Consider the following 25,760-nt stretch of genomic DNA (forward strand, 5'->3'; position numbering starts at 1 on the left):
TTCATAATGGAATGGAAATAAATCATTTAGCTAGCGAAATAGCATAACAACTCTATTATAAATAGGAGGGGGTGCTTTTATATTTGTGTATATATATATATATATATATATATATATATATATATATATATATATATATATATATATATATATATAGGAAGATCAGTGGAAGTCATGAGTGCCGATATATTTATGCTTTTGTACCATTTTGTTGTATACAAGTGTTTTTCTATATCCTAACTATACAGACCAGACTGATCATTAAATATGAAAGTAGACTATGATATAAAAAAGTAGGTCATATGCATATAGGTCTATCAGCATACATTTATAAATCTCTATCAATCTGTATAATAAGGTCTATTTAACCCTGTATGGCATGAATTATATTTTTGGGGAGACACCACTATTTGGGGAATGCTTTGTAGCATTATTAAAATAAAAAATAAATAAATACATAAATATGTAAAAAACAATAACAATAATAGTAATGTATGGTGTGGACTGGTGTAATAACCCAAACATACAATAGAAGGATAACAAAAACATACATTTCTAAGATATTCATATCGAATGTAAAAAGTTGCTAATCGAAATGGTAAATTCTTAAATGAGAAAAATCTCTGGCAACACTTTTAGAGAAATGGGTTAGTTTAACAAAGCTAAAGAGTGAAGTGGGATCCAGTGGGAGAAAGGTCTGACCGTGACAATGTCAACTACAGTATCTTTCTTTTTTTGGTTTGTTTGCTTTTTTTAAGCATTTACTAAATCATTGTCCATGTCTCTTCCTCAGCAAGTTTTTTTTCCCTCACCCCCAGCTTCCAAAAACGCTCCTTTAATCCTGTATGTAAATCCCAGCCAATGGATGCTGTTGTTGAGTTGGGCTGGGATTAGCGGAGGCGAATGAGTTTCAATTTTACTGGATTACAGAACAAAGAAAGGGGAAAGGGGACACTCTGCTCCGTTAAAGAAAAACAGAAAGAAAAAAAGGGGGACGCGATAAAAACAACACTAAATAATCTCGCCCCTCTGAAAAACGAGGGAAAGAGGAAAGGGGCATGGTGCAGATTATGAGATTTTCCTAAACTCGCCGTGCTTTTTCTTTAGATGGGAATTCCGCCCTCCACTATTGGATTAAACGGAGAATAAACCTATTCCGGGATTGACAGCATTAAAGGTAATTAAAACGGAGGGATTTTGGTAAGAAACTCGCCCGATTTACTTATAACTACATAACAGCGTTTATCTTTCTCGAGCACGTGACTTTTTATGGTTATTCAAAGGGTGAAATTACAGATTATAATTCTGGGGGGAGGAGGATGGCTAGCTAGCCTGTGTGTTTAGAAGGTTAGCATAGAGATGGGCAACCCAGGTCCAGAAAGTAAAAATCCACCCAGGGTTTTGTACCAACTGCCTGGGCGGCTGCGCTGCAGCGGATACACACAGCCGCCCAGGCAGTTGGTACAAAACCCTGGAATGTATTTTTACTTTCTGGACCTGGGTTACTCACCTCTACTAAATACCGAGCTAGATAAGGTTTTACCCACTATAAAGGACGGGATTCTGTGTAACATATAGCTAAATCTAGCTCATTACCACCCGTCATGGCCAGTACTGCACTGGAGCCTATTAAATATATATATGTGTTTATTAATCTTTATCCCAGGGTGTTTTGTAGGTATCTGACTGTATCCTCCGCTCCTGCCATGTTTTTCCTTGTGCTATAGCTGTAAGTTGCAGAAACTGAGCACTTCCATTGTTGTTGCTTTTAGTGTGAAAAGCTGGACGCCAGAAACCACAGAGTTCGCCCGCATTTTAGCGGTTTCACCCCTAAAAAGGGTCTCTGTCTCTCGCCCTGATTAATATCAGTGCTTTTGGCTGAACAGAGCCCTGTGAAAAGGTCGCTGTTGACAATGTCAAACGCAGATATTAACAGAGCTAGCGTTAACTAACCTAACGCTAACCGACCCCTGTCCCTCAGCGGGTCTGAGGATATTTAATGTATATAATGTAGATAAAAGCTGTAAATTGAACAGAGACGGATGTGTTACACTAAACCGAGGGTGTTTCAGCAGCTTTACCTCTCTGTCTTTAACTTCTCGGGCTTCTCGGTCAGTTCAGTCAACATTTAGCAGTTTCTGAACCTTCCAAGCTAAATTCAAAATGAAAAAATTGAGTGTAAAACTTAAGTATTTCCTTTATTTTTCCATGAAGTAAGAATAGAAGAGTATAAAGAAAGTTTTTAAATTTTCCAGTTTTTCATTTAAACCTTTTGTAAACAGAATTTCAGGATTTTCAGTTTTTTTTTCCCATTTTGTATCTTGTAACATAAATCTGTTGGTATACTTCTGTTACAAGATGCAAAAATAAAAAAAAATGTTTGTTGAAAAAAATTCCGATTGTGAGGGGCAGATAAGGAAAAACGAAAAAAAAGGGTGACAACTAATTTCCAGTTTTCCAGTTTTTTCCTCTCTGCCCCTTACAAGTGCAATTTCAGGAACAATGGGGGAAAAAAAAGAATATTTTCTGACTGTTCAATTTTTGCATTTTGCAAATATACCATCAGATTTATGTTACAATATCTAAAAATCGAGTGTCCCGTGTTTGTGACCAGGAGAACCAGCCCCAATATTTGTTAGCTTGTTATGTTAGCTAGTTACCTAGGTTAGCTAAGCTAACTACCCAACTTTCTTTGGTTGAGAGTTTAGCACAACTGACTTACTAGCTCACCTAGCTAGCGTTAGCTAAATTAGATCTGAACATGAAGCTAATTAAAAAATGTAGATAATTACAACATACAACCAAAAAGTTAAACAAAACCTTAGTAGTACTGACAACACATTCATCAACCAGCAAAATGAACTCCTTCATGTATTTTATACAGCTCTGGAAAAAAAGTAATTCTAGTTAACTGATTAATAAAAAATAATAAGCTGTGTTTACAGTCCTGTCTGCATATCCCCACAAGAAGTGCTTGGAACTATATATCTTATCAGTGAATGTGTTTTTGCTGATAAACACGTCATACAGCATTAGACATTAGAATAAACACAAATAAACATAAAGTCAGTCCTCAGAATGTGCTGCTGGTCAGTAAAGTTATTAATATAAAGGTTAAAAGAAGTAAATTAAAAGAACACATCTGTGGTTTGTCTTCAGTTGCAACAGCAAAGAAACTGGAAGTACTGGGCTTTTTTTGAACAGAGCTTTGGAAATGGTTCAGCTAACATTCACACACACATTAAATTTTAAACGATACAGCCAATACAGGGCAATTGAAAAGAAAAGGTCTATTTTAACAAACATGGAGATGAAGGAGGTTGTGAGAAAGTGTAAAACAAAAGGCAGAGGTGTAAACGTCTGTAAATAGTGTAGGAAAGTTACACCATATATATTTATTTATTGTTGTACCCATATGGTAGTGCTGTTCTTGAACTATTGGCTATATCTCCTCCATGATTTCCAGAGGTACTGTTCCGTCCATATACATAACATTTCAGAGAATCTGCACAGATGTTGAATATAAAATAACTTTTATTTAGAACAACTTACAGTTAAATCATGTTACACAGATAGGTGATTGTAGTGTAGGGGTCATGCCTTGGTACTACTATTGGTGTAGTGTGGTGGGCTTGTCCAAAGAGCTGTTGCCCACTACACCAACCACTGTACTTGTCTTTGTATACCCATCTTAGTTTTTGTGTAACAAGTTTGTGAAGACTCCCACATTTCTTGGCAGACTGAAAGACCTGCCCTGTGTTTGCACAGCCTTTGGGCCAATAGCAAGTGTGAGCAGCGTTAAGGCCAATTAATAGCCAATGATCGGCATTGAGCTGATTGATTTAGACGCAGTAGTATTATTCAAGGGATCTATGACTGGAAGCGGTCGTTAAGGGCATTAGCAAGAGTATTGTGTACCACGGCAGGGAGGGCCGCAAGCCTCTTAGGGCAAACCCGCTCACAAATCTGTGATAGACCCTCTTTGAGGTTGTGATAATATCTCTAAGCACCATACGGGCAGTATTTCAACAAGGAAAGGATCAGCACCAGTATGTCTCTGCCAGGGTGGAGAGGCTTGAATAGCGTGAATAAAATAACAGCGTCCGGACATAGAGGCTCCTAATGAAACGGAAGTCATTAATCTGAGCGGTAAAGCGTGGGTTTCTGGCTCATTCTCGCAAAGTTTGGAAACCTTCATAAAAGCTGATATTATGCTTCTAGAGGATTTGATCTACGATAAAACACTGAGAAAAAGGAGACAAGGCTTTTTCCAATGTTAAAAAAATGCAGTTGTGATGAGTATGGTTTCTTCATGTTAGAGGGATCAGTACAAGCTTAAAGTGATAGCTTTGCCCAAAATCATTTTTGCAGTTTCTCCTTCTCCAGACTCCAAGTGTAACCTGCTTTTTAAAAATGCTCTCCAAAAAGGAACTTGAAGTACAGTAAGGATGTCCTAATTTTGACTATCTGCAATACAGAGTGCCGATCCGATATTCGGGATATGTCTCCTGCCAGTGTAATGTAGAGCGCCAGGGTAACCTATTGTACGAGCACACTGTTTGGGCATTTTCAGTTGCACGTGCAGCAGTCTATAGTGAACATATGGAGTAAAGGCGTTACAATTGTTGTTTTCCCAAGTGATTAGCATCGCTAAAATCAGATTTGAGATCAAAAAAGGTAAAAATTGAGATTTGAGCACTGCACTGTTATTTGGAAATTATCAGATCGAATTTGCATGTCTGGACATCACAAACTTATTTGCATTGTGTCAGATGCTTCACTGGTGGTGTTTCATACGTGGAAGGTAGTGGTGAGGCTAGGCCTGGACAATAATTCGATATCGGTATTTATCGCGATAAGAAATGTTTCAATAACGGTGATATCACTTTTGTGGTATATCGATATGTATTATGTACAGAATCTGTCACGGACAGGCGTTTTTTACTGGCGTCAGCTCGCCGCAGAGCCAAACACATTCAGCCCCCATAGCTGTGCTACCTCAGTGCGTGATGACGCAATCACACAGGCACGTAGCCAGATAGGCTAGGCTAGGCTAGGTTAAAATGGCTAGGCTAGGTTAGGTTCAGGTCCGCTCCGCTACGCATCTAAAATGTCTCGAAACGGAGCCGGGACGAGCGGATCCAAGGCTAGGGTAGACTCGGTTCGGTCAGCCGCTGTTTCGCTCGCCCATTCGCGCGTCCGCTCGCTCGTCCGCTCGCTCATCCGCGGCTCCGCTCGCTCGTCCGCTCGCTCATCCGCGGCTCCGCTGGCCCAGCCGCGGGTCCGCTCGCTCATCCGCGCTTCCGCTCGCTCATCCGCGCCTCCGCTCGCCCAGCCGCGGGTCCGCTCGCCCAGCCGCGGGTCCGCTCGCCCAGCCGCTTTGCTGCAAATTGTGCCGGTGAGTGGAGCCGACAAGCAGCGTAACGTTAATACATCTAATCTGTTCCACCACCTCAAGCATCTTCACTACATACAATATTTTCCTTATACTGACTGAAGCACTTTAATAGATTATGTTGAAACTAAGTTATTTAAAGTTTATGAATCCTTTAGGTTTGTTTATTTGACGTGGATATCATGTTGAATACCTCTTGTATTCTGGCTGAAGCACTTTAATAGATTATGTTGTCACTAAGTTATTTATAGTTGAAAAATCCTATAGGTTTGTTTATTTGACGGGAAAATCTTGTTGCTTTTATGTATATAAAGGCTTCTTGTATTATATATCCTAGTTAAAACACTTTTGTTTTAATCTGTTAAATTTGTTTACAATGAATAAGAAGCTCTGCCTCTGTTGTCATTTAAAGTTATTTTTATTTGTAATAGTTATATAGGCTTATGTTTGACAGGGATGTCATGTTATTATTTTGCTATATGCAAATAAAATTGAGCATTGATTTATTTTGACTACTTTTTTTTTTTTTGTGAAAGGAGGTTTCAAAGACTTAAACATTTTCATACAGTAGTAGGTACAGATTTCCATTAGATAGATTGATACAAAAAGTGCAAATACACAGTTAAATAATAATTTAAATTTGCAGTGCAAGCTGCAGAGATTGCAGGGATTCTTTTTCTGAGGCCTTCAAAGTATTTATCGATATCGAAATTATATCGTATCGACCGAAATTTAAGGAATATATCGTGATATAAATTTTGGCCATATCGTCCAGCACTAGGTGAGGCAGAGATGCATTGTCTCTCCCTAACCCTCTCTAGGACCTGGAAGTCTGGTCTATAAGGACGCTCACTTAAAGCAGCCAATATCTGTGGAAAAATAGGTTGCAAGCGTCACAGAAGACAGGTTGTAATGTGATTTGAGTGGCCAGAGGGTCCAGACTGAAAGGCATCTGTACAAATCTGATTGTAATCTATATAGCGACTGTTGCACATGTGCACATTGTAGTAATAGTAATACTGAGACAATATATTTTGCAGCCGTAGTCCAAAGTCAATTGCATATACAATGTAGAGATGTGCCATACTGTATTGTACACTACAGTAATATTGTGTGTTAATTCGTGATATCGCGATATTCTTGAAAGCGGTCTATTTTGTTTGTGTTTTTACTGTATTTACTTGTAAATTGTGATATTATTTTACGGTCATTTCACCCATCTCTAATACGGCAAGTTCTGAAATGAGCTTATCCATGTCCGCTATGATACTGGAAGTGAAGACAATGTGACAGCGGAACTCTACTCCTCTGTTTGATTATGTGAGAACACACGCAAATGCACACAACTCCTTCACTTCCTCACGTGCAAATCAGGGATAGTGCCTCTAGCAGTGGCAGTCAGACAGAGCTCTCCGTCTGTGAGCTGTAATGGGTTTCAGAGGGGCTCCTCACTCTGAGGGAAGCGGCAGTAGTAGCAGGAATCGGGCCTGGCTGGGTAGCTGGCGTGCCGTTTTTTCGGCTTTTGCCTGGAGGCTGGGATAATGGCTCCCAGTGTCTGCAGAGATTAAAGGCCACAGCCGCATTGTTCACATGCCTCGAGATTAGTTTCCAAGGAGACGGATTGCCGTTGCCATGAGAACGCAGGGCCCGGAATTAGGATTGTGTTTTTTCACCCCCCAGATCTCTTTTATCTTTATGTGTTTATAGATTGCCATTTACTGAAAGTGTGTTTGTTGGTTCCAGTTGACTCCTCATTAGGTATGAATTGGACTAATGCAGCAAACCAAGACCTTGCTTGGTGAATGTTACTTGTCTTTCTCTCTTGGACAAGGTAGCGAATGAAGCCAACCCCCCACTCCCCCCGAATAACAACAGGACGCCGGGATTGAGGTGCGGGGGGGCCTTCCCGTTTCGGTTCAGTTCCTAGGCCCGATGTTCCCAGCCCCTGTGTCGCTTCCAAGGAGAACAAATTAAGGATGAAGGGTTTTAAAGCAATAATCTGAGCCAGCTTTAATTGGTTGACAAAGGCTTATCGTAATTAGCTACTTTCACATGTGTGTGACGGATTTCGCTGCATTAGCATGGAAGAGGGTATTACTATCACTTTTTTAAAGCTCCTTAAAGGGTTTTCATATCCTCGAATGCGTTTCTTAACCACAGAGATGTTTAGAAGAGTTGGTGTGGAAGTCCACACACCAGATCTCTTCACAAAAATCCAAAAGCGTGATTTAGCATTGCTGTGTAAGGTTGTTCATATGTGCCACCATATAGTTCACACTGAAGTGAATAAAGTGAACGCAGTTACAGGCCAGTACCTGCATGGGATTAAATTTGACAGGATAATCCGTACATTTCTTTAGTCAGTTTCACTGATACTGACAAGAACTGGTTTACAAATGGGCTTAACCTTTTCAGGCACATACAGAGAATTCTTTTCACAATTAGATTTACTGATTTAATAGAATAATGAAACTAAACCAGATTTGGGTTGTGATTTTTTTATTTTTGGAAAGGTATTTTCTGAAGTGGTTTTCCTGAGTAATGACTAAGTACACTAAGTGGTGTTGCCCATGTTATTTATGATATTTGTGTTTTTAATTTAATACTGGTAGCAGGCTTTGAGTTTTGTTTACGCACTCAAAAGATAATCAAAATAAGCTCATAAAATGTTCGTCCACTGGGCTGCTCAAAACATCAGCAGTCTACAGTTCTTCCTGTCTGCTAGATTTCTTTTTATAAAACAGTTGCAAAGTGAGAACTGAGACAAAAAAAACGTTACCATCGTGATTCAAAAGGTTAACCTGGTGTTGTGAGAACATTCCACAAATCAAAGTTTAGAACCAAAAACACTATAGTGAGCTGTATTATCTATGATGTTATATAGTAAGGTAATTATATAATAGTGTAATATGTATTAATAATAAAAAGTTTGTATTATACATTTTGACATTTTTCCCTTTTTGATATTCACTTTTACAATAGACCAACAGAAATGCTCTGAAATAACTTACTGAAATACAGTTTTCTTCTCTGTGATTCAGTATTGTATGAAATTTCTAAACTGTTGTTTCTGACCATTTAGAGGGATGGCCCAGCTGCGGAAACTCAGCTGTGACGGGCTGAGGGTGAACTCTCGGGGTGAACTCAGAGGGCCGCAGGTCTCTGCCAGGCAGGAGATCCTTACCAGCTTGGTATCAGCACTGGACTCTGTGGTATGGCCCTCTTACTCCTGTTTTAATCAGCCTTTATAAAGAGGTGGTTTAGTGAAAAAAAGAAATTCTGAGTTCAGCCTGACTGATAAAATTCATAAATAAGGCACACCAGATTACAAGGCACACTGTCAGTTTGTTTAGGGAAAATTAAAGGATTTAAAGTGTGCCTTATAGAAAAAAAAATACAGTATCGTGGGCACTGTGGATAAATGTACAGAAAATAAACGTACACAATAATACAATATGCTAAAAAGCATAATACTGTCCATTCTGATGCACATTTGCCAACAGGCTAGTTACAGATTTATACACCTCCTTTACTTGTTAGCTACATTAGCAACCAAATATGTCTCAGTTGATCAACAATATTTGATACAGAATAAAAGGTGTAAACTAATCTGAAGTTTTTGTATCTCAAAAAATACTTCTAAAATTACAGTCTGTTGATTTTACAACAAGACATTTATTATTAATACTGTACTTAAATAAGATAATATTACTTCTGAAGCAGAGGGCAGTATTAACTCTGTGATCTTCACTTTTCTGCAGTGCTCTGCTATGTCTAAGCTGAACGCAGAGGTGGCCTGTGTCACCGTGCACGAGGATAGCGTGATCGCTGTGGGAACAGAAAAGGGAAGAATTTTCCTCAATTCCAGGAAGGAAATACAGACAGACTTTCACAAATTCTGCAGTGAGTACTGACTTTTGATCATTCGCAGTTCTTTATCTCATTTAACCAGTAAAGGAATAATTTGAACAAAAATGCCAACATTGCAGATAATGAATGAAAATCAGCTGCTACTAATTAACTTCACGCTAATAAGATCAGCTAGACCTCTGAATGTCAGTCATTATTAGCCACGTTAGGATTTTTACAGTGAGCGGGAGCTCGCTTCTTCAGCAAGTGAAGGCCCTGCAGAGCATGATATGAAAAGAAGTGTTTGGCAGCGGCACCAAACTGTTTTCCTATGTATGTTTTTGATTGATGTTCCACAGGGGTGTCCTGTCTGCAAGCATTAAATTCAGTCAACTCCCACGCCAAAGTTCCTGATGCAGAATGCAGCCGGACTGGCAAAGACACTGGACAGCCGGGGAAGCAGCGAGCCTTAACCGACACTCAGTCCAATATCTTTGTTCTGAGGAAGATGGTGGAGGAAGTCTTCAGTGTGCTTTATAGTAAGAATACAACAAAAATCTAATCTAAACTCAATCTCTTTGGTGAGATTAGAGAGTGTCCAGTGTTTTCATTGAACTTTGAATTACACACTAAACCATGCCAAACATCATGAGCAGTTTGTATATTGACTGTAAAGTTTTGCCTCAGGGGACAGCTTAAAAACACCCACACCTCTATAAGTTGAGTTGTTATCTTGTGAGTGCCATCATACTCATTTCAAGACAGTATGAATGATCAGACTTCAATTCAAGCAAGGCCTGAGAGTGGGATGTTGATTGCACATTTAGCATTCCTTGCAGCTGACAAGGTGGTAATGATCGTGACCGGCAGCATCTGACTAGATTGTCCATTGCAAACAGACTATCTACTCAGAAATCACTGTTACTAGCAGAAATCACTTATCCAAAGATCCAAGGTGTCAAATGTTCAGAGACATACTAGTTCCTGTTCCACCACATGTGGCATGTCAGTGTAAGATCAGACCACAGGAGAAATGTCTCTTTTACTATAATGATTCATCTACAATATGAATAAATGTAGTTTCTGAAGTCTTAGATGAAGTTTTGATCATTGCTAGATCATGCCAACTGGTTTTAACTATCCTCCTTTATCCCCAATTATCCCCCAGTAAGCCACATTTGTTGAGCATAGTAGTGTAATGTGTTTTCAGGTGAGGCTGTTGGGAAGAGCAGCCTGGTTCCTGTGCCTTATGAGTTCATTCAAAAGGAGCCTGGTGCTGTGGTCATCCACGGCCTGCCGGAGGGGGTGATCTTAAGGAAGCCAGCTGAGTATGACACCAAGACCTTAATGAAGATCCTGGAGCAGAGCAACCGCATCCGCTTTATAGTCAAACGGTGAGTAAAGATCTGAAATAAAGTACTAGAGTAATAGAGTACAGCAGAGAGAGAGATACATACACATACAGCATACACAGTAATCATAGCTAAGGTACTTCTGTTTAACACTGGCTGAAAAATACACATAAAAGTAGAATATAATCCATTCACAATATATATATATATATATATATATATATATATATATATATATAGTACCAGTCAAAAATAAATTCAGTGTTATTTAATTTGTTTGCTGCATTGTAGTTTAACACTAAAGTCATCCAAACTATGAAGAAAGATATATGGAATTATTTAGTATACAAAAAAGTGTTAAAAACCCATATATATTACACATATATATTACATATATTACATACATATATTTTAGATTCTTCAAAGAAGCACCTCTTTCTTAGATAGAGACAGCTTTGCACATTTTGGCTAGATTTTCTTAGTCAGCTTTATAAGGAAGAGTCACCTGGAATAGCTTTCAGTTAACAGCTGTGCTAAACTTGTCAAGAGTTAATTACTTGAATTTCTTGCGTCTTAATGGTTGTCTGACCATATCTCCACCACCCCTGTCTGCTGTCTATGCCAGCACTGCTAACCACACTGTACTGTTCTGTACTCTAAATACTTTAAATGAATTAATTCACTTCTAATGGTGGCCCACAACATTTTATATACATTTTATATGTAGTGTAGTAGAGTGCGGTTTGGGAATCCCTTCATTTGTGGGATTTCTTTTAATGTATTGTGTATTGTCTTTAAAAACCAGTCGCATGGGCTGGTTAACCAAGGCCATTAGCTCCATGCCACAAGTGCCTACTGCACAACTGCTGATCGTGTTAACAAGTAGTGAAAGCCACTAACAGAACTACATTTGTGTTTTTTGATACTGTGTGTTATACAGGTATACACAAAATGGACAATTTAACCACATAGGAGAGTCTGTTTGAGATTATTTAACAAGTAGGCATGTAGAAAACACAGTGGTAATTGGTGGGAATTCACCTCTATTACTTTTTTTCTCTATTGTAAAAATAAAGAAGTGAACCCTTTGACTTGTCCAGTTTTATCTAATCAGATCTACACTTGTGCTCCCGATCCCAGGTCACCAGACGACCCTGTGCGTGATGGCAAATCCTGTCCGGAAGTGAACCACCACTCCTCCTCGGCCAAGGGCGCCAGTAACCATGCTCCCGTTAAACCCCCCGCACAGGAAGTGCCTGCCAGCAGTTCCATGCTCTCCAGCTTCCTGTATGGCATGCCCATGTCCTCCCAACCCCACCCAGACGGCAAGCTGGAGCTGAAGCCCTCGGCCCTGCATGGCCTCAGCAAGGATCAGCTTCCCATGTGGCCACTGGGCAATGAAAAAGGGGTGACGGCCAAAGATGGCTCCGAAAGCGGTGAGAGGTTTCCCTCTTTCAGCCATAGGGAAAGCAAATTTAGACCACCTAGCCAGAATTTATTCTGTGTGTTGTTCATTTAGTGTTATTACACTGTCTTTACGTTCAGTAGTAAGTCAACGGGCACAGGGATAATGACAAAAGATAGCTTTAAAGAAATAAAAAATGCTATGTTTACACTCTTTCCAAATGTAGCTGATGAACCAGAATGTAGTGTTAGTGTTAACATGTTATTATTCAGCATTATTTTGAAATTAAAGCTGTGATTTATGGCTTTTTCAAATAGATCTTTAGCCACAAGGTAATTGATTAGTGCCAGCCAAACATGATACTCATAATTCTTTCATTATACCACATTGCCCTTTTTTTTCTACCTTTTAATTATCGTCATGCAACTGAATGTCTAAATCCATGCTTGCCTCAACTAGGGATGCACCAATGTTGAAATTATGGGCAGATGCCAATATCCAACGTTACACATGTACATATCTGATGTTGTGGATATAAACATTTTTATCTTATAAAGAGACTAGATACTCCGGTACCCATAGAACTTCAAAATGCATCCTTAGACTCAATCCATGTTAAGTTAAGTAATCTTCAGTATTGCTTAGGCAGTTTTGAACCCTGTATAATATATATATATATATATATATATTAATATATATATATATATATATATATATATATATATATATATATATATATATATATATATATATATATATATATATATATATAAACAAACACAAATAAGGCTGCTAGTACAGTTTTTGTTGTATATTTGTCAGTTTTAGTAGAAAAAAAGAAGACAACAATTAATATTCCCTTTTTTATATATATCATGTATATCTCTCTATTTCTCTAGAAAACATTATCACACAATGTCAAAGCTTGGCAATGCTGGCTGATCAACATGTGGCATAGAATTTCCCCCGATTATTCTTCTAAATAACCTATGTCCTATATTTTTGTTACATTTAATTTATTCTTTAAGGTTTACATATGCTTATCAATTATCGTATAGTTAACCTCTCTTAAAATGTCTCTTATATAAAACAGTCTTTATTCTTATTGTGCATTCATGATCTTTGTTTTTATTGGCTGTCCTAAATTCTGCCTCATTTAGTCCATGCTGATCAGTTTTAATAGGTGGAGATCAATTGCTTTAGGCTAAGTTTTTTTTGTAATTTTCTCTGTTTGGACCATTTTGACCTGTGCATTTCAAAACATCTGCATGTTTACATAAAGATCAAACTACTTTATTTAAAAAATAGGTTGAAATATGCTTAAAATACATTTTTGCTGACCTGGACTTTAGAGACTGCAGAGTGTGTATGTGTATTTGTCATATCTGAGTTTGTAGTGTGGGTCTTTTTGCAGGTGAGCGGATAGCACTGGCAGGAGATCTTACCCAGAGCCCTCCCAGCATCCACGTCTCCAAGCGCCTTCTGTTTTCCATAGTCCATGAAAAATCAGGTGTGCAGCAAACACAGACACACACACACACACACAAATAGCATCAGCCCAAGAAGACTGAATCTTTCTTTTGCTGCTTAATTTAGGTAACCTTTTTAAGGTCCCTAGGGTGCAGTAAAATTGGGACAAAATAGAGAATGTCATTTGTCCCAAACCTAGACTAAAGCTTTTATAGTGTTTACATCATTCTTACATCCCTAACATGTAGAATGGCCAGTAATATAGTCTGTTTTAATGTAATATAAGAAAACAGTTATTATCTATCAATCACGTAACAGACACTCACACAGAGTCACTGTGAAATGTTTTATTATTTATGAATCATTATTAAAAAAAATAAATGACACACCTACAAAGAAAGGGCCATCTGTGTTTCACTGGTTACCATAGCTATCATAAGAGATGTAGATCAGCTATTGTAACCGTGATTAGTGGTGGATGACACACAAAAAAAAGACTGAACGTGCCAGAAAGCACTGAGTGGGTGGGTGGAAGAAGACTAAAGCTGGGAGTTTAGCCAGGACACCCGGGCCTTTGACTTCTGTTCACCTCAAAAGAGCGACAGGAGCCCCTCAGACACTGCCGGGAGTCAGGACCTGTGTTAATTGTCTCCTCTGACTAGTGCAAACAAACCCAGAGGACAAAACAAACCTCCGATGCTCGCCAGATCACTGTGACTGGTTAAGCAGTTGCATGATTGTGAGCTGTGTAATGCTGCTGGAAACTGTCTAAGTCTGTGTGTTCTTTCTCTCTTGTACAGAAAAATGGGATGCATTCATCAGGGAAACAGAGGATATTAACACACTTCGAGAATGCGTACAGATCCTCTTTAACAGCCGCTATGGTGAGCCAGTTCCAGGGTGCTAACCACTATTTTATTTACTGATACAAACCGAAGCCACTTCCTATAGTATACCTTTATATTTACACATGACCTGTCCTGATAACTTTTTTTTTTAATGATATGAAGTGTGAAAAACAGATGCTGTTCTTTAAACATGCCTTTATCTGTTTTTGCGGATTAACTCTTCACATATTGTAACATAAATAATTGATTCATTTGAGTTATTATTATTATCAGTTATATGTTGAAACTAAATGTAAAAGAATATAGTTACTGTATACTGTATGTTACTATATATGTTATTCCAATGTTATTAACTTTACTGCTTTTTTATTACCAGCTGAAGCTTTGGGCTTGGATCACATGGTTCCTGTGCCGTATCGTAAGATTGCCTGTGATCCTGAAGCGGTGGAGATCATTGGAATTCCAGACAAGATTCCCTTTAAGAGGCCGTGCACCTACGGAGTGCCCAAACTAAAGAGAATCTTGGAGGAGAGGCACAGTGTTCGCTTTGTGGTCAGAAGGTGAGGCCGTTTATTTTGGCCAGATTTCCCATGGAAAAGAGTTTCTGCAATCCATAATGTTCTTTTTGTTAATCTGTTTTTTTGTGGATTTTGAGAATTTTTTATATTTGTTTATTCTTATAGCAATTTCAAGTTTAAGTGCTCAGAAGGCATTTGTTGGGTATTTAAAATAGTTTTTGGATCTAGAAATAGTATGCTTGTTACACTGGTTGGAGTAAAAAAATGTGTGGAGTTGTTGCTGACTTATGTCTTGTGATAGATCGCAGGAGCCGCCATGTCGTTTAACATTGTAAAAATATGTGAATTTCCATAGATGAAAAGGCCAGTTCCTCTGATGTGAATTTAGAGACAGAGTGGAAATCAGCTGCATATATAGCCATTGAAAATGAATGCATTTTATTACAATGTAAATATATTAAAGAACCTTAGTTGGGACATTTGGCTCGAGTTCTTGAGTCTCTGCCACGAATCATCTTCATACTAGACTACATACATCTGATATGTTCCTGCTGGAGTGTGAGGGGCGTGACGTGTGGTGGATCGTGTATAAACCAATAGGGTGTCGGAATAGAATATGTTTATACGTCTAATCCAACCAAGCAAATTTACTCTATCCTGATGGAGAGATTTATGTGTATTTTTAAACGATGAGAAGCCAGAATGTAAACTATATTATAAATTATAAATATTTTTTTTTAAATGTAAGGAGTAGAAAGTTCAGATAATTGTGTGAAAATGTAAAAATATTTACTATAGTAAAGTATGGATAAACAACATTTCTACTTAAAAAAGATTACGAAGTATTTGTGCTTCATTACTTTTGGTTATATCTTATTTTTTCTGAAGGATGCCACAACAGTGTTTGAGGTTATCAATTTGTCACTTCCATGTACCAAACTCTCATTATTTACCTGTGCAAAGATAAAGAAAGTGTTAGGTTTTAGAGCATTATTTTATGATGCACAACAACAACGGATTCTAAGGATTGCTTTTAGTGTTTTAGGTGCAAGTCCACCTTACAGTGATTTGATTCCAGCCGGTTTTCTCAGTCATCACGTTTAGCAGTCAGTGACTGAATATGAACAACATTCAGCCATTTGTAGTGGCCACACACTGAATTTTGAAATTGGTCTTGTGAAGAAAGCACCGGGACTCTTTGTGCCATCTGGCAGACTGGTACTGGCCAGCCAAGGCTCTGCACCCCGCTGGGTGTGGTAACCACTGCCATCTACCAGCCAGCATGCACCCGACGATTTGGCTTAATGAGGAAATCTCCCGCTGCTAGTCACCAGCCCCATGCATGCAGATTAATCAGCTCAATATGTTTATGCACAAGCCCTCTTCTTTTCCATGTTTATTAACAAACTTTTTTCATTCCTTTTCAGAATGTTTGATGAGCGGATCTTCACAGGTCAGTGAGAGGTTTTGTTGAATCTCTTATCACGCTAGAAATCCTGTTCGCTTTGAGGTTTCGTTTTGTTGCTCAGTGATTCTCTCCTTTTTGAACCCCACATCCCCAAACTCATTCACCTTCCAGAGTCAGAATTTAGCTAAAATGTGAAATGGAACTGATTCTTCTCAAATATGTTTGAACTATGGGGGGAAACCGGAAGAGGGACAGAGACTGTTGTGTTCAATTCTATGTTCAATAAAAAAAAAAAAAAATATATATATATATATAGGGGTGTGACGAGACTAATATCACGAGACGTGACGAGACACGATACTGGGTTCACGAGAACGAGACGAGACGAGATTTAAAAATAAAATTTTAAAGAATGAAAAATGGCATAAAAACTAGAGTTTTATTTGACAAAATCATATAAGCCAACCTAACAGACTGGTTTCTCTCACACATTGATTCTATAAGAAATAGGAATAAGAATAAGAATAAAAAATAAAAATAAAACTTTTCTAGGTCTTATATAGTGCAAACAATTAGTGCAAAGCATAACGAGTCATATTAAGCCTATGGTTTGTGTTTTTTTCTCCTAAATCTTTTGTAATTGAACTATGCATAACCATAACCAGTCATATTAAGCCTATGCTTGAAGTGCAAACAGAGACAGAACATTTTTTTAATACAGTACAGAGCTAAGGGATTAGTACAACTGCCTATGAAACAGTCACATGTAGGATTTACTTACAGTATTTACATATGGTTTGTGTCTTGTTGGTCACTCTGTTACTGTTTATTGTTTCCACTGGAGCCAAAATGCAGCCAGTCTTAAAAGTAGCAGAAGCATCTTTATTGCTAGAAAGAACTTTTTTATTACATTTGAACACTATCTATTTAACCCAAAGAATCCAATAGAAAAGTTTTATGCAGTCAGAGCAGTGGGATCTAAAAACAAAGCAGCACAACTTGAAGCTCTATCTTACAAATTGTTAAATGTACGTATGTATGTATTTGCTGTTATGGCTAGAATTAAAAAATAAATAAATACTATTTTCAAAAGTTTACATAGAGATGTTTCATTTGTAAAAAAAAAAATTCTAGTCTAGATACGAACACACTTTTTACTATAATAAATATCATGGGATTTCAGGTTTCTCTGTCTGTTTGCTAAATTGAATATTTATATTTAATGTCTACACATATATTTGTGCTATAATATAAATTTATCAGTGTGTAAAAACAAAATAGTGCTGCCACTATGAACGGGAGATCACTGGTTCAAATCCTGTTCTTGTAGCTTGCCATCAGCTGCCGGAGCCCCGAGAGCACAACTGGCTTTGTTTCTCTGGGTGGGTAGATGGCGCTCTCTCCCCACATCACTCCAAAGGGTGATGTCGCTCAGCACAAGGCGTCTGTGAGCTGATGTATCAGAACCGAGTCGCTGTGATGCTACTCAGCAATGCTACATCAGCAGAAATTTGAAAAGAGGCTTTGGCTGACTTCACGTGCATCAGAGGAGGCATGTGCTAGTCTTTATCCTCTGGTGTTGGGATAAAGTCCTAATTAGTGGGTTGGGTAATTGATCTTTGTAAATTAGGGAGAAAACAGGATAAAAATTATGTTAAACAGTGTATCTGCATTGTGGTCAGTTCTGTTGTTTCTTTTTGCAGCTGCTGGTAAGCTTGCAAAGGAGGAGGGCAAGCAGGATGGTTCCTTATCTGAAGACGGCTTCCCAGAAGGCCTCAGGGTACCGAGCTCGGTGCTGGAGCTGGTCAGTAACCCCCACAGCAGCAGGTAAGCCTCCGTCCCCGCTAGCACTGAGACTGGCAGCCAGGCTAATTGGTTTTAAACATGCCCGAGTTTGTGTGCTCAGCCAAAGTAAACAGCCAATTGTTGATACAAGTATAAGAAACTCCAGTCTGGTGGCGCTGTTAAATTGGATTTACAGAGCCTGAAACTTTTCACTAATACTAACCGCCTTAGAAAATCTCCGCTAGAAATATTTCCCTGCCAGTCAGGGTAAGCAGTGTTTACCCAGTCCTTAGCCTAAATTGCTTATGCTTATCTTTCTTTTTTTAATGTTTTGTTTGAATGTCTTTATCTCTCTTTCTCTCTAAAAGATCCACCAGCTCCTGTGTTAGTCCCTTGGCAGAGTGTGAAGCAGGTGAGACTATTTTCACACTCTCTGGTAATCTTCAGAATTGTTTAATAATTTATTAAAAACCTCCACTGTAAATAATGACCCACACTGTTTTTCTACCTTGTCTTTTTTCTATGTGACACATTTTGCTTTGGGTAAACAAAAAATAAGCAGTATTTTTTTTCCAGGGCCTTCGGGAGACTGTGTACCTTTAAAAAAGATCAAAACAGAACCGCCAGACGGTGAAATTATTCAGGTGACTGTGCCAGGTATGCGCTCTCTTTCCCCCCATGCTGTGTAATGGCGGTAGTGACAGATGTGACCTCTTGGTTAAATAAGTCAGAGAGCAGGATTTCTGTAGTTTTGCAATGAATGGAGTATATGATGTGTTTTAAATTAGATTTAGCACGGAGCACTCCCTGAGCTTGTTTGTCTTTCGTTCTATTGTATGATATTGTGTAGTACTACACAATTGAAGCAGATAAACATTACGCACACATGGAAAAATATCAGCTAAAATTTAGTCAAGTTAAAAAAACAAAATGAAATGTGTCATGCCTAGTGAATAGTGTTTTACTAAATTGTGAATTGCTTCTATATTACTTCCCACATCCATATACCGTATTTTTCGGACTATAAGGCGCACTTAAAAACTTTTAATTTTCACAAAAATTGACAGTGCGTCTTATAATACGGTGCGCCTTTTGTATGGATTTTACTCGTCAGGTTGTAAGGAGCAGTAAACACACACTCCGTGCAGCGTTATAGAGAGTTTCAGTGCTATACAGAGTCCAGAGCCGTGCAGCTCCGAGGCTGAGCAGCAATAGCATTAGCTAGATGCTAACCGCTAAGCTAGCTAGCTTATTCACTGAGATCAGTATTATCTAAATTTTACTCGTCAGGTTGTAAGGAGCAGTAAACACACACTCCGTGCAGCGTTATACAGAGTTTCAGTGCTATACAGAGTCCAGAGCCGTGCAGCTCCGAGGCTGGAGCAGCAAATAGCATTAGCTAGCTTATTCACTGTTCAGAGATCAGTATTATCTAAATTTTACCCGTCAGGTGTAAGGAGCAGTAAACACACACTCCGTGCAGAGCAGCAATAGCATTAGCTAGATGCTAACCGCTTAGCTAGCTAGCTTTTTCACTGTTCAGAGATCAGTATTTTCTAAATTTAGCACTTTTAATACTGCTGGAGCAGTATTATTAGAGTTAGATGCTAATCGCTAAGCGTTCACCGTTCAGAGGTGAGTTATCGGCCTGTAAGTCTGTGCTGCTTTGCCTGGCTAGCATTAGCTAGATGCTAAGCGCTAACTCTCTCAGAGGTGAGTTTTATCAGCCTGTAATCTGCTTGTTTACCGTGTTAAAACAAGCTACGGGGGACGAATCGCTAGCTAATATCTCACTGTCTTACCAGAACACGCAGGATTACTCAGTGTAACGCTGTCGTTTAAGTTTGGGTTAACTTTACTAGTTTAGGTGACTAGCTAGCGTGCTAGCGGATAGCTATGCTAACGCTGGTGCAGCAAGCCTTAGTGGACATCTGGAAATCTAAGCTTACTGTAAATAAACTGAAGCACGTTACTCACCCAAATAAACAGTTTTCAGGAGAGGAATCTGTGTAGATTAATATCCAGCACTCGTTTGACTTTGAAAGAGCTAGATTTGTATACTGAGACGCTCCACCGGCAAGCGACCACCCCCGGTGGGGGAAGGGAAACATGGCGCCACCCCTGTTCACTTTGATATAGGCACCCTTTCTAGTGTCACTTAACACGCCTTATAATGCGATGCGCCCTATGTATGGAAAAATAGCAGAAAATAGGCGTTCTTTGATAGTGCGTCTTATAATACGGTGCGCCTTATAGTCCGAAAAATACGGTATTTAAAAAAAAGGAGATTTCACTCCTTCTGTTTTTTTTTCTAAACGTTCTATCCAAACAGAGACTAAAACAGTTGCAAAAGCATGCTAGCTAGCCCTGTATGGGGAGATGCTGCCTCATAAAGACAGACATCAGCAGGAAGGGAACACAACACAAAGCAGACTGTTTTAATACAGAGTTCATGGTTAATGGTGGAACAAACTACCTTCCACTACCAGATCTTCTCTCACTATCTTTAAGAAACTCCTAAAGACAAAGCTCTTTAAAAAAGAGCACCTACTCTCCTAGCACCTCTAACAAACTAACTACTTCTAAACTCATTTCCTCTTTTCTATGTCCTTTATTGCTTATGTTTATTAATATGATGATATTTCTAAATCACTTTGGATAAAAGCATCCACTAAATGCTATGTAATTAAATGTAATGTAACACAGATAATGCCTCCCAAATTACACAATGCTCTATTAGTAGTGTTGCAAGTCTCAAAATTACGGCTTCTAAGTGTAAAGAATATTAAATGTGTAATTTCACTAAAAAAACAATTACTTGTTCTTTTTTTGAACTACAGTAGGTCACTTCGAGTTGTGTATTATTGCTGCAGGTAAACTGTTCTTCTATTCCCATTGCCTGCATTAACCAATAAAAGTAAACTAGACAGAAAAAAGGAGTGAATCAGGAAAAGCCCCCGGACTGACCTCAGCCCGTAAATTAGTATTCATGGCCTTGTCATCTTAGTAAACCTAGGGAGTGCCACAGTGCTCTTAGCCAATCAGAGGCGATATGTCATGAATATTCATGAGTAAGAACCGGAATCTTGTTGCCCACTCCTCCACTGAACCAAAACAGCCTGCAACAGAAGCACCAATACAATTTCTCACGAAAAACGTCTCACAAGGCATTCATTCCTTCTAGATACTAATGCAAAATTTCTGGAAAAAAAAACATGAAATGAGACCTTTACATATATTTGTAAAAGAACCGTATTTACAGTTATTCAAAAATTATGTTAAAATATGAAATCTATCTGTGTGCTGACATTGTAGCTATATGACATATATATGATATATGATTATATATTTCACTATATAGAGAGAACAGGCTTCTGAAAGTCATGCGTCTGTATCCAATCTATGCTCTAGCTTACATATATTCTATGTGTAGCTGCATAACCTGTGTTGTAGGTTGTGCCATTACCTCCCCAGAATTTAAATGTGTTGTGCCACTGTGGCGTTTTCAAAGCACTCAATTTTCAGTGACAAAAGTGGCATTTTTGTGAGGACAGGAGGGTAAAAAAAAAAAACTAAATTTAAAAAATAGTCTAATATTTTAATTCTAAATGTACTTCATTTTGTTTTCCTTTTGTTTTTGTGTCATGAAAAATAAATGTTACTTATTTTTTGCCAAACAAAGTGTACAGTATAGAAAACAGTATAGTTGATATAATAGTGCTGATTGAAATTGAATGCTGAATTTATATAGAATTTAATTAACTACTAGTGATCAATTATCTAAAAAAAAATAACTTTAACTTATTAGAGTTAAATATATATCTATCCTCTGCTTCTTCAGAGTCCACTGCACCTTCAGAGGAGCCAAGTGAACCTCCGGCTGATCTAGTGACCCCTGAACTCCGACGCCCCCTGGAGCCACTAGCAGGTAACTGCAGCCTTTCCTCCTCCCAGCTGGAGCTCGGACACAGCACCCTCTGGCATTGGAGCTCTCTGGCCGTCAGTTAGGGGGAGGTAGATTACCCCCAATCAACAAATTATACATATTAAACCTAAACCTTTCCTAGAGAATTACCTCCAGATTTCTCTACCCAGTTAGTAGAGCTGTGTTCCCCTGTCACCTTCCTAGACCATGTCGGCCCTCAACCAGGTTTTTCACTCTCTGTTTTATAGCTCTAGTCCAAACCAATAAGTGATCAAATATAAATATACATAGAAGTACGGTAATACAGTTTATTAATAATGTCTAATTGGATCTGATCTGTTAAGTTGTTATCGCCCATTATAAAAGATTATATACCTTATATCTTATATTAAAGCAGTCGAATCACACCCATCAGATTGATGCCTTTTACACCCCTACTTCATTCTTTCATTAAATACTTTAATGAAAACTTATAAATAGAGGGGAAGGCCTGGTAAAGCCATAACCTGTGCATTCTGAAAAGGCAGTATCCAGAAACAGTTTGTGGCAAGAAGACAGCTGCTTTAAAACCTGATTCATACAACAAGATGCAGAGTAAGTTTAGTCTTGGAATACTTCAGGCTAAGGCCATTTTCACACCTGGTTTGTTGGATGAAGAGTTTTTTCTTATTATGACATTTTGTGGCCTAAGAGTGGGTGCCAGATTACTAAAGTGTGCAGACTTTGAATATTCCTCAATCCATTCATGTTATTTAGGTTTCATGAGACATGGCAGACATCATGGGACATAATAAAAGTTCTTTACGCAGTGTGAATTCTCTTCTTAATATCAATTCTTGGTACAAAAACAGTATGAGTATATTGTTAAGTTTACACTGTAGCGATGGCACTGTTTTCTGTGGAGAGCGAATGGCAGAGAAAGCGATTGGCTGTGAAGCCGCATTACTGCCGTGTGAACGTAGCGTAAGGAGTGTGGTCCGCCTTATTTTGAAGGCTCCCTGATACAGGTGTGGTGCTTTAACCTGTCCAGACAAACCCGCATAAAGAAAAACTTCAACAAGTCAAACAACTTAGGTGTGAAAGTGGTCTTACCTGTAGTATCTCAAGATGAACATTGTGTCTGAAATAAAGAAATGTGCTGGATGGTTTGCCTTTTCAAGAGCTCATGCTCAGGGATTAGCCTGTGTGTAGTATGTTTGTTGAACGTCCACAAGAATTGCCAAAACAGTGGAAGCAAAATGAGGAACCCAGTATCAAACCCAGCTGCCCTTCAAGCATTAGTCATAGCTGTGCGTGGTCCGGTACTCTGGTAGATTGTCCCTATTTTTGTGGTCTTTTGTTCCAAAGTTGTAGATTCCCATTCCCAACAACCCAAACCTAACAGTAGATCTTTCCTACCATAGCTGCCCCCTTCCTGGATCCCAGTGAACAGAACTGCAATGCGAGTTAATAAGACTACTCAACTCAACCATATAGTTAACTCAAATAGTATAATTAGTAGCATAACTGATTATAGCGTTTAATAATCACAGTATTATCTAATTCAAGATTGCAGTCTTGCAGTTGAAGTGTTCCTATTAACTCGCAGGTCATTAACTCTTTTGATTAATTTCATTCAATATGTTATTTTGAAGTCTGCTTTACACACATGGTCATTGGAGTGAGCGACAGGTGAGTGAATAACAAGTTAAAGACTGTTAGATTGTTGAGAATAGCACTGTATTCATTCTAGTCATCCACATACCGAATTACTATTTTACATAACTAATGCATTCTTCGTCTTTCAGCTGAAGTGTTGGCACAGAAGACGACGCCCCAGGGGCTGAAGAGAGTTGTTGAAGGTAAACCACATTTTGTAAAGTCAAAAAAAGACCGTTTTCCTAAATGTTGCAGCCAGTTTGTGTGATTGCGTCTCCTTCTTTCTAGAAGACATTGGAGAGATGATTCTTCAGCTGCGAAAGCAAGTAGAAAGTCTCTTCAGTACAAAATATGGTGAGAAACCATGAACCTCATTTTTCTCCAGTTTAGTCATTTCCAATTCCCACCCACTGGTTTTAACTTGCTACTGTGCTGCTGTGTTGGGAGTGTGAAGGCAAGCTAGCATTTGCGCTAACTGATTCACATGGATCCAGCTAATCACTAATGCAATGACCACTTGTACACGCTTGGAGGAGCACACTAACCTCCAGTTTTGTTGCATCAGCTGCCTGCATCACTCTCCGCCCACACATATCCATATATTTTTTAAAACACAGATTTTCTTTCATCTATTTCCTTCAACACAGAGACAAAAAAACTTGCATGAGCTTTCTAGCATTCCCTGTATTAGGTGAACAATCCTTAAAAAGAGAGACATTAAAACACCACAAAGAAGAAGGGTTAAACCCTGAGGTTAAACCCCAGATTACACTCTATACCAGGGGTCGGCAATATGCGTCCTGCGTGAGGTTGTTTGAACTATAATGAACGATAATGAATAAAATAAAAAGCTTCTCTGTCAAGCTTTTGTTTACATTCCTCCCCTGTCTCACTTTCGTGCTGGGCCTGACTTTAGTTTCCACCGGTTCTTGATTTTTCTGCCTATTTTTGGCTCCCTATTTCCTTTATAAGGGCGTTTTTTCCCCAGCCGTGTCCCAATTCACTAGCCAGGGCAGTGGTAGTGTATTGGATCGCGACCCTGACGACACGGGTTTGATCCCGCGTAAGGAGCGGTGTGTTTATTTATTTATTTTTTCCTTTCTTTTTGGGTTTACCTGCTTCAAATTCAACTGTTCTGCAGTTGGGTTCAATAACCCTCTGGGCTGGAGAGCAACTAGTCTGTAGCACTCCATCCCCATTACACTTCATTTTCTAAAACAGAATTTTTTTGTGGCCCGCCCACGCAATGGCTTGAAAAATATCTGGCACACGGCCAAACTTAATTGCTGACCACTGCTATATACCCTATGTAGTGTACTATAAAATTCATGAATTGTTATGATTACAGATGCTAAACCTAAACAGAGCATTAAATATCTGCAATAATCCTGTATTTACATTTAGTTATATGTCGAAATCTGAAATCTAGTGTTATCTGAGTGTACATTGTAGTGACATTGTAGTGACATTGTAGTGACATTGTAGTGACATTGTAGTGACATTGTAGTTCTCTACCTTAAATGGTTTGCTATATAAGGAGTAAGGTAGTTTTTGAGATTCATCCAGAAACATTCATGTGCTGTGATGTTTTTGAAAGTTTGTTTTCAGGGATCAAACCTGTTGCTTTTGTGTGGACAGAAGGCCAAAAACAAAGTAAAAAAGCAGTCCTCTGCTTTTAAACTTTTCTGCATGTGTGTGTTCAGGGCTTGAAGCTCCCAAAGCCAAACGTCTCTTAATATATAATATATATAACATATATAAGAAATAAAAATGTTTGGAATAAGAAGTTATAGGATAGAAATAAAAAAAGGTTAATTAATGGAAATAATCCAGCATCACATCCTCACAATACAAAGCATATGTGAAGTAATTTTCACTTATTAAAAACATCTAGCTGAGAGAATTGAATTGTAACATTTCCGTAATGTATCCTTCTTTAGCTGAAGCTCTAGGCCTGCCTGAGCCTGTTAAAGTGCCCTACTCCAAGTTCCAGATGTATCCAGAGGACCTTTACATCACAGGACTACCGGAAGGGATTACATTTCGAAGACCAAACTGCTTCGGAGCAGCTAAACTTCGGAAGATACTTAGTGTCAGTAGCCAGATCCAGTTTGTTATCAATAGGTATGTATCAGACGGTCAGCTCTAGGGAACAAATAAAGCTTAA

At 38.6% G+C, this 25,760-nt stretch overlaps 1 protein-coding gene across 4 annotated transcripts in view; it reads left to right on the top strand.

Moving 5' to 3' along the window:
* The first annotated feature begins 864 nt into the window (after positions 1–864).
* gtf2ird1 (GTF2I repeat domain containing 1) overlaps positions 865–25,760 on the top strand; it is a 32,452-nt gene continuing 7,556 nt past the window's right edge. The window contains exons 1-17 of one of the 4 annotated variants that reach the window (XM_007245254.4): positions 865–1,177; positions 8,478–8,607; positions 9,157–9,298; positions 9,604–9,783; positions 10,455–10,638; positions 11,737–12,032; positions 13,416–13,511; positions 14,272–14,355; positions 14,696–14,879; positions 16,265–16,290; positions 17,949–18,072; positions 18,399–18,442; positions 18,607–18,687; positions 21,872–21,958; positions 23,743–23,796; positions 23,882–23,947; positions 25,534–25,717. In XM_007245254.4, coding sequence (XP_007245316.3) covers positions 8,482–8,607; positions 9,157–9,298; positions 9,604–9,783; positions 10,455–10,638; positions 11,737–12,032; positions 13,416–13,511; positions 14,272–14,355; positions 14,696–14,879; positions 16,265–16,290; positions 17,949–18,072; positions 18,399–18,442; positions 18,607–18,687; positions 21,872–21,958; positions 23,743–23,796; positions 23,882–23,947; positions 25,534–25,717 — 1,958 coding nt within the window. In that variant the 5' untranslated portion in view covers positions 865–1,177; positions 8,478–8,481. Of the gene's footprint in view, positions 1,201–8,477; positions 8,608–9,156; positions 9,299–9,603; positions 9,784–10,454; positions 10,639–11,736; positions 12,033–13,415; positions 13,512–14,271; positions 14,356–14,695; positions 14,880–16,264; positions 16,291–17,948; positions 18,073–18,398; positions 18,443–18,606; positions 18,688–21,871; positions 21,959–23,742; positions 23,797–23,881; positions 23,948–25,533; positions 25,718–25,760 lie in introns of all 4 variants that reach the window. The other 3 variants (XM_007245252.4, XM_007245251.4, XM_007245253.4) reach the window with 3 other exon arrangements.

The sequence above is a fragment of the Astyanax mexicanus genome, chromosome 1 (assembly GCF_023375975.1).
Source record: "Astyanax mexicanus isolate ESR-SI-001 chromosome 1, AstMex3_surface, whole genome shotgun sequence".
Lineage (NCBI taxonomy): Eukaryota > Metazoa > Chordata > Actinopteri > Characiformes > Acestrorhamphidae > Astyanax > Astyanax mexicanus.